At 41.7% G+C, this 9,416-nt stretch overlaps 1 protein-coding gene across 1 annotated transcript; it reads right to left on the bottom strand.

Moving 5' to 3' along the window:
* Positions 1 to 1,285: 1,285 nt before the first annotated feature.
* Positions 1,286 to 2,403, bottom strand: LOC101644963 (centromere protein F-like). Its single transcript, XM_013003958.1, is given in 2 exon segments — positions 1,286 to 1,977; positions 1,980 to 2,403. Coding segments are annotated over 2 exon segments (1,116 nt in total).
* Between the last annotated feature and the right edge of the window lie 7,013 nt (positions 2,404 to 9,416).

The following is a 9,416-nucleotide window of genomic DNA, read 5'->3' as shown; positions in this document are numbered from 1 at the left end:
GGGTAAAATATGATAAAAGAATAATAAATTATAAATTATCGGGGGTTTGGGGGTAGGGGGGAGTGAGCAGGGAGGGGGGGAAATGAGCTGACACCAGGGGCTCAAGTGGCAAGTGGGTGTCATAAGAATGATGAAGTCAACATATGTACTAAAGTGCTGGACACAGATGACGTATGTACAGATTGTGATGAGTTGTATGAGCCCCTAATAAAATGATTATTTTTTAAAAAGGAAGCAAAATATATTTAAAAACTAGAACAAATTTGAATGGCTCATAAGGAAGATCTAATGACTGGCTGCTAAATTGTAACCTACTTGCATCTGTAACAATTCACTTACCTGGTCACAACCCTGGTCAGGGGCTTAATCCACATGCATTTCCTCTTTAATTTTTTTTTTTTTGGTGATTAATCACTATGCTTTATTTTCAATTTGTAACAATGAAAATACATCCTGCATATCAGATATTTATGTACATTACGATTCATAACAGTAGCAAGATCACAGTTATGAAGTAGCAATGAAAATGTTATGGTGGGGGGGGTCACCAAAACATGAGGAACTGTATTAAAGGGTCGCGGCATTAGGAAGGTTGAGAACCACTGGTCTAGGGAAAGGGCACCGCAGGAGCAGCAAGAGTAAAGGCCGAGAGACAGTATGTGTTTGATGTGTTCTTCTACCAACAGCATGGAGGTCAGGCAGCGGGAAGAATGAGGAGATTGGGAGATTGGGAGGGGGCTGTGGGAGACCACCTAGAGTCCTGCAACTGTGGACGGACCTGCCTTTCACTGAGGCAGAGGATGACTGCAAGGCTTTGAAGAGAAGAGCAATGCTACTGGGTATAAATTATGCAGGACAGCTCCCACCTGGTCACGCAATCAAGAATCAGTATCAGGGACACACACAGGCTTTCAGATCTGAAATCTTATCAACCTCCTCTTTCTCGAGATAAGAAAACTGAAACCTAGAAAATTTCCAGTTGCACTTCATCTGTTGATAAACAAAAAGTGGCTAGAGCATTCTTTCTTTTAAAAGTACTGCCCGTCAGGTATGGCACAAAAAAAGTAGTAAGTAATAACAGGATGACTGAAGAAAGAGAAAAAAGTTAGTGCCATACTTTATCCAATTCAGCCTGTAGGATATTATGAGTGTTCTTGGCCTGCTGCAGCTCCTGGGTAAGTTTGGCTTTCATCTGAGTGCACTCTTGGTCCAAGGTTTGGAAAGACTCCTTTTCCCGTTCCTTGATTTTTCGTTCAAGGGAATATCTGGCACTTTCTGCATTTTGTCACGGACAACTCAAATCTTCAGTCAATTTTTTTAGTTTCTGTTCCAATGTAGCACACTTAGTTGATGCCTGGTCATACTGTGCTGTTGTTCTCACCAGTTCATCCCTATTTTTGTTCAAAACTTTCTCTTTGTCAGATATCTCTACTTTTGCTGTCTCTAGTTGGAGTTCTTGAAAGTTATTCAATTGGCTTTTCATTTCTTTTTCTTTTCCTTGTAGACGTACTTCCAATTCACTAATCGGGCTTCTCAGTTCTCGATTCTGGGCTTTTAGTTGGTCCAGATGAGTATGGCTGGAATCCTCACAGATGCTGCCGTTCATGTCTTTCTGCCCTACGTGCGGAGCTGACCTACTTGGCGGCATGTCTTGTTCCCCAGCAGAGTCAGATGCAGAGAAGCCTCTCCTACTCAGAGTTTTCCGAGTGCTAGATGAACGGCGGTGACTTGGGGTCTTCTCCTGTTGCCACAAGAACACAGACGAGGACGCCTGATGTCGAGCAATCTCTCGGTGATTCATGCTGCTTTGGGAAACAGCAGGACTTGCTTTTTTAGCATGCAAGGTTTTAACCTCTGCCCCTAATCTTCTTCGTTCTTCAACTTCTTTATTATATTTTTCTCTTAGGTCTTCATACCTGAAACCACTGTAATGCTGACTAGGTGTGGGTGGAGTTGGAAAGACTTTCTCTGGTGTTCCCCGGGATTCAGAGAGACGTCTGCAGGTGTCGCAGAGTGTTGGCTTCTGTCAAACTCAGATTTAAACCTTTTAAGTTCCTGTTCCAGCTGTTCGATTTGTTTTTGGCTTGAATTCAGTTGTCCTTCCTGGAAATTCACTTGGGACTCCTTGACTTGAAGTTCATGAGAAATCTTCTGCTTAGTTTTCTCCAGATTCGCACACATCTCCATCAAGCGTTGGTTCTCCCTTTTCAGGTTCGTGCCCTCTGTTTTTTCTTTCTCAACCTTCTGCTTTTGCTTCTGCAATTCAGCCTCCAGAGTGTCGAGCTGAAACTGCCTTTGCTGCCTTTCCTTCTTTAATTTGTCAAGCTGTCCTTCAAGTTCTTGAATTTTCTGAAGAGCTCTTGTCGGCAGGCCTTCCTTCCCCTCTTCTAAAACCCAGCTCATCTTGTTTGCCTTTTTTTTTACCCAAACATTTATAAATAACTTCCTACCGGAACCGGGAAAGCAGCCCCTAACTGAGCCGGGTTCTGACGCGCGAACTGGGACCAGGCACCTTCTCCCTCTTCAATTTTTACAAAAAAACTGAAACAGCTTTAAACTAGGTCTAAAGAAGATCAAATGATACATTTGACCTAGTTACATCTTCTACAATTGACTTCACAATTCACTCTGATAACAGGGTTATTCACATCCCTATGATTGGAGGAGATTCACATGACTCTAAATGCATGTATGAACTCTACAACCTGAGTCTGGGCGTTTACTGTCATTCATAGCTTTCTGCGAACCAGATGTTCACAATCTAAACCCTGATACCATTACCTAATCCTTGGATCATATAGGCGGGTATGCTTCTTCCATGTGGACTTAGATGACTCCTCATTTAGATGGTTGTCTCTGGAGAAAGAGTTCGTGATTAGTAAAGCAGAGAGAGGGTCAGTGAAAAGGAACAAGGTGCTCAATGAGCTGGACTGACAGGGTTTGAGACAACCGGTTCTGACACAGCACAGATTGAGGGTGGTGAAGGACTGGGTAGGGTTTCATTCTGTGGTAAATATGGTTGCTATGAATCAGAGGTGACTTGGCAGAATCTAAGAATAGCAACAACACATTCTCTCTGAATGGCTGGAGATGAATGAATGGCTTTATGATATTAAATATTTATTTTATACTCTTTAGGATTTTACCCACTCAAAACAAAACAAACTATTTTAGTAGTGATCTTATTGATTTTAGAAAATAACTTAAAATACATTTATAAGGTTTAGAGTAAAAGTCTGATTTTGATATCTATGCCAGGGTTACCAACATTTTATTGGTATTCATTTATTGTTCATCCAACTTACATTTTTAAAAAGGTCATGTCAAGACAAATGAAGTAGTAACACAGAGGAAAGATATAAATTTAGGCAATAAATGACAGAATATGTGAGTAGAGACCAAGGAGCTAACTTTACTTGGGGAATTCACAAAGATGACTGCTGAATAGAGATTTAACCCTTTCTCTGCCTGTGGACCATATGAATGTAACTCCCACCCATATTTTCAGCCTCTCAGTTTTCTTGTAAAGCAACTATCCCAGTTGTATTATGTGCTGCACCTGTACAATTATGGGAATATGAAAAAAACAGACCTTCCCCCATCATTCCTACCACTAGAGTCCACTTGCAATACGTGTTGGATACAATTGATGCATGGTTTGTAACAAGAGTTGTAAAAGCCCCCAATACAATGATTAAAAAAACCCAACAACAATGAAAACCAATGTTATTTAAAAAAAAAAAAAGTTAAGCCTGGTGAGTAATGAATCTGGAAGGTTTTTGTAATGCTGTGATCTTTTTCTCTCTTTTTTCAATTTTAATTCTTCTTTTTAATTTCATTATTATTATTTTCCACTTTTATTTATGGTATATAACACATACAAAGAAAAACAAAATATATGTAGTTGCATAGCTGATCAAAACAGTGAGCATACCAGCGACCCCTACCCATGTATGTGGTTCTTTCTTCTCTGCTGTCCATCCCCCAGGGAGGAGGCTATACATAGATTCTTGTAATAGGTTTCCCCTTTCCACCCCACATTGCCTCCACCCTCCAGGCACCGCCACTCCCACCACTGATCCTGAAGGGGTCATCTGTCCTGGATTCCCTGTGTTTCAAGTTGCTATCTGTACCAATGTACATCTTCTGGTCTAGCCAGATTTGTAAGGTAGAATTGGGATCATGATAGTGAGGGGGAGGAAGCATTTAAGAACTAGAGGAAAGTTATATGTTTCATTGTTACTATCCTGCACCCTGACTGGCTCATCTCCTCCCCACAACCCTTCAGTGAGGGAGTGTCCAGTTGCCTACCGATGGTTTTGAGTCTCCACTCTGCACTCACCCTCATTTACAATGATATGGTTTTTTGCTCTTTGATGTTTGATACCTGATCCCTTCAACAGCTTGTGGTCACACAGGCTGGTGTGCTTCTTCCATGTGGGCTTTGTTGCTTCTGAGCTAGATGGCCGTTTGTTTATCTTCAAGCCTTTAAGACACTAGATACTAATCTTTTGATAGCTGGGCACCATCAGCTTTCTTCACCAGTAGCTTATGCACATGTTTGTTTTCAGTGATCAGATCGGGCAGGTGGGCACCCACTGATATGAATTTTTGTTCTTTGATGTCTGATAACTGGGCCTTCTACACCTTGTGGTCAGACAGGCTGGTGTGCTTCTTCCATGTGGGCTTTGATGTTTCTCAGCTAGATGGCCACTTGTTTATCTTCAAGCCTTTACGACCCCAGATGCTATATCTTTTGATAGCTGGGTACCATCAGCTTTCTTCATCACATTGGCTTACACATGCATTTTTCTTCAGCTATCGTGTCAGGAAGGTGTGCATCATGGAATGCCAATTTAATAGAACAACTTGTTCTTGCATTGAGTAAGTACTTCAATGGAGATCCAATGTCCATCTGCTGTCTTAATACTAAGCCTATAAATATATGCATGTAGATAAATTTCCCCACCCTCCTATATAAATATATTTACATATGTATATGCCAGTATTTAGACCTTTATAAATACCCTTTGTCACCCAGTGCTTTCCTCTATTTGCTTTTGCTTTCCTCTTGTCCCACTATCATGCTCAGCCTTCATTTGGGTTTCAGTAATTTTTCTCAGTTACATTGCCCTTGCTGAATCCCTACCAGGCCTCTCACACCCTCCTTGCTACTGATTTTGGATCACTGGTTGTTCCCCTGTCCCTGGGTTGGTCAGCACCACCTCCTTACCCCCGTGTCTCCCTCTCCCAGCTCCCTCCAGAACCATTGGTCCCGCTGTTTTCTTCTCCAGACTACTCTTCCGGTCTGTCTTATCTAGATAAATCTGTAGAGATAATAATATGCACCAGAAGTCACGCCATAGTAAGATGGGCGACAAATGAGAACACAGCACTGGCTACAAAAAGGAAAACCAATGACCCATAAAAGAATAAATAAATTAAAATACAAAATATTTTAAAAAGAAAGAAAAACCTGTAAATAGATCAAGGTCTGATTTTTGATCTCTAGGCATGTCCTTCAGTCAGGTCCGATGGGGTGCCACGCTCTGGCCCCAGAGTCTGTCTGTTGTACTCCCTTGGACATGGTCAATATACTCTTTTTATAAGGAGTCAATATAATTAATAGAGAAGAATCTCAGAGCTTTATGCTCTGGTACAGGGTGATCCCAGAGAATAGACGGAAACTGGGTCATTTTATACTCAGACGAGGAGGAATGCAGAGACTCAGGCCCAAAGGTGAGACATAAGTCTGAGAAAGTGTAACTTGTTACGAGCCAATCCACAAGTGTTAGTCTAGGACTCAATTCCAAGCACCATTATCTTTAGAAAACATCAATTAGCACTAGGAAAGACATTATGTTGGGTGTTAAATATTGATGTTCTAGCTAGTCTTATGTCTCAGCTCAGGAGAGTTGATGGCCAGAGAATGAAAACGGCAAGCCTGGTTGCATCGAGTCTGAAAGGACGGTAGAGAAATATGTAACAAAGAAGAAGGGTAATGACAATGAATGGCTTAAGAATGCATGGCACAAAATGCTCATGTGAGAACAGGGGATTCACACAGAAGTAGGGATGTGATCACTACAGTAAAATATCAAATGACCAACCATATGGAAAAGGGGTGGGAGAATCCTGCTGAGACAAAACATAGGCACAAGGCACAGCGTAATTTACTCAGGAAGCAAGGGAAGCGACGAAGAGACCCTGAAGAAGCCTCACTCCCAGACTTGGGAATATATAGTTTAGCAAGGAAAAGCAGAGAAATGGTGCTATCCTCTCCTAGAATGCAGTACCGAGCAGGATCAATATATTGCTGAGGGAGAAGCAAGAACCTGGAGAGTGATTCGGGTGTGCAGGACCACTGAAACCCGAAAGTGAGGTTCTACACTAAGAACCAAACTCCCGGACCCCAGTTTCCACCTTAAGGAAGTGGTTCCTCACCTCTAGAAGAATGTGGAGTCTGCTGGCTACTAAAGGCAATGATACCAACAATAAAGTCCACACTTACCTCAACTACAGGCTAAGTGGACTCAACAGATAAAGGTAGGGTCTGACATCAGATGGAGCTTCCCAGGCATAAGAATTACTTACTTCATTTGTTTCTACTCTTCTATTCATGATGCTTAGAACTCAATAAAAAAATAAGGAACATATGAAACACTCAGAAGAACGCATCCATTGTTAGGAGATGAAGTAACGAACAGAACTAGACTTAGAAATGACTAAAATATCAGGTCTGTTCGATGAGAGAAGATCCATAGCATGTCTGACTAAATGACACAGTGCAACATCAAGAAGGGAATTAGAAGAAAGAGACAAGGGTGGGGGCGCAGAAACACAAAGACACGTTCAAGGATGCAGAATGTCTTAGACTGGCTCATCAATAGCTGTGACAGAGCTGAAGAAAGGATCAGTAAACTTGAAGTTTAAGAAAAAATTTTATTTATAAAAGTAAAATAGAGTAAAAAGCAAACACAACCCTCAGAAAACACCCCAGAGCTGTAATGACATCAAATAGTAAGTTATGGGTATAAAGCCCAGGGAGAGAGGAGAGGAAACATAGGTAAAAAACATAGTGGCTGTGACTGGAGATCCCTTGCAGAGGGGTCTCGGGGAGGAGATGAGCCAGTCAGGGTGCGATGTAACAACGTGAGAAATACAACTTTCCTCTAGTTCCTAAATGTTTCCTCCCCGCTCCCACTACCATGACTCGAATTCAACCTTGCAAGTCTGGCTAGACCAGAGGATGTATACTGGTACAGATAGGAACTGAAAATCCAGGGAATCCAGGGCGGATGAGCCCTACAGGACCAGTGGTGTGAGTGGCAAAACAGGGAGGGTAAAGGGGGAGTGGGTAGGAAAGAGGGAACCGATTACAAGGAACTATATGTGACCTCCTCCCTGGGGGACAGACAACCGAAAAGTGGGTGAAGGGAGACGTCGGACAGGGCAAGATATGACAAAATACCCATTTATAAACTATCAAGGGTTCATGAGGGAGCGGGGAGAGGGGAGGGAGGGGAAAAATGAGGACCTAATGTCGGGGGTTTAAGTGGAGAGAAAATGTTTTGAGAATGATGTACAAATGCGCTTTACACAATTGATGTGTGTATGGATTGTGATAACAGTTGTATGAGCCCCTAATAAAATGTTTAAAAAAAAATAGCGGCTGTGAACTTTCCCAATACAGAAACACATCAAACCAAAGATCTAAAGTCATAATGTCCAAGCAGAGTAACTTAAAAATACCATATAAACAATAAAGTCTTGACACAACATAGTTAAATTGCCAAATATCAAGATAAAAAGTAAACATTGAAGGAGCTAAGAAAAAAAGGCACACTACCGAGTAACAATTAAGAATTTCAGCTCTCTCTCTCTCTCTCTCTCTCTCTCTCTCTCTCTCTCGGCTCACTGACAAGACACATTGTGCTTTGCTTGTGCCCTGAGCTAGAGAAGCCATGTGGAGACCCCTGCCAGCACTAATATGCTTACACTGCCACTAGATCCACAAGACTTACCACTCACTGTCCTGTGATCTTCCTGCATTCAGTGTCATTGAATGTATTATGTGAGTCTGAAGAGGAATTTATAGACTGGTATCAGACATATGGGCTAATATCAGACCTATGGACTTGATCTGGACTGGGCTGGGATGTTTTCTCAATATTCAATTGCTCTTGTATACAAAGCACTTTCCTATAACCCTCCCGCCAAAATTACAGTAGACCTTTTATCAGAATTTATTCAAGTTATAATACATTGGAGAGCATGTTTCTAGTACAAAAACAAGTAAAACCATAAATCCAGAGATCTAGATTAAGACTTCTGTACTCATATTTAAAAATGAAGGTGAAATGAATACTTTTTCAGACAAACAAAAGAGATGATTTACTGTCGTAATTCTTTGGCAAAACCTGTTCTTAAAGAAAAAGTAATGTGATGCTCTGGAACATACGAATGTGTGCGTATGTGTGTCCATATTTTTCTATGTGTAAATACAAGAGGGCATTAAAAAGTTTGTAGAAAAATAAAATAAAAAAACAACAGGATTTCTCCATGACCTTATTTTGACATTTACTTTTTATTTTTCCTTAATCATTTTATTGGAATATGATTCACATACCATACAATTTAATAGTTCAGTCATAAACATTTTGAAGCCCTCTTGTATATGAAACATAGTGAAAAATAAAGTTGCTGTAAAGAACTATCCCAGGTACTTGAACAATTCTAAATTGTCATCTATACCGTCTGTCACTGATTCAGGTGCTCCTAGGGCAATCTAAGTCTGCTTGCAAATCCAATTTCTGCTTGGGACTCTTCCTCTGCACAGAGAAAGCGGGAAGCAGATGGAAAAGGAATATGGAATAATTGTGTTACAGAGATGTAGAGCATGTGCCTTAATTGGAGAGGGGAGTTGTAAATATAAAATCCATATTGCACTCACTTCTCACTTACTGACATAGTTAGGATCCAAACACTAGGTCATCATGGAAAATGGGCACGATGTGAGGAGCAAGAGGACATGGAATAAATGGAAGCCTGGACCATTGGAACTTCTGTGTCCCTGGCACCACTATGCTCTGTACAGCAAGGCCCTGCCTTCTGGGCTGGGGCTTGAATGGACCTAGGACTTGAGGTTGGACTAGAGGGACAGTTGGTGGCTCTGGGGCTCAGGAAACCATAGCGTTCAGGGATCAAGAAAGTTAGTGGAGGTTTGCTGCTCATCCCCCCTCAGCCCCACCCCAGGCATCTCCTCTGCAGTCCTAGCTGGCTGCTTCTCTCACACAGGCCAAGGAGGACCTCTGTGACATACTGCTCATGCTAGAGGGGTCGAGATCTGAGGCCGAGAGCCGGATGACTAATGTCTGCTCAGAAAAGGAGCTCAGGAGCCCAGGGCTACTGAGGAA

The sequence above is a fragment of the Echinops telfairi genome, unplaced genomic scaffold (assembly GCF_000313985.2).
Source record: "Echinops telfairi isolate 266 unplaced genomic scaffold, ASM31398v2 ScPeMD7_7424;HRSCAF=8462, whole genome shotgun sequence".
In the NCBI taxonomy this organism is placed as follows: Eukaryota; Metazoa; Chordata; class Mammalia; order Afrosoricida; family Tenrecidae; genus Echinops; species Echinops telfairi.
Note: the sequence above shows the minus strand (reverse complement) of the source record. Positions and strands in the feature narration are given on the sequence as shown.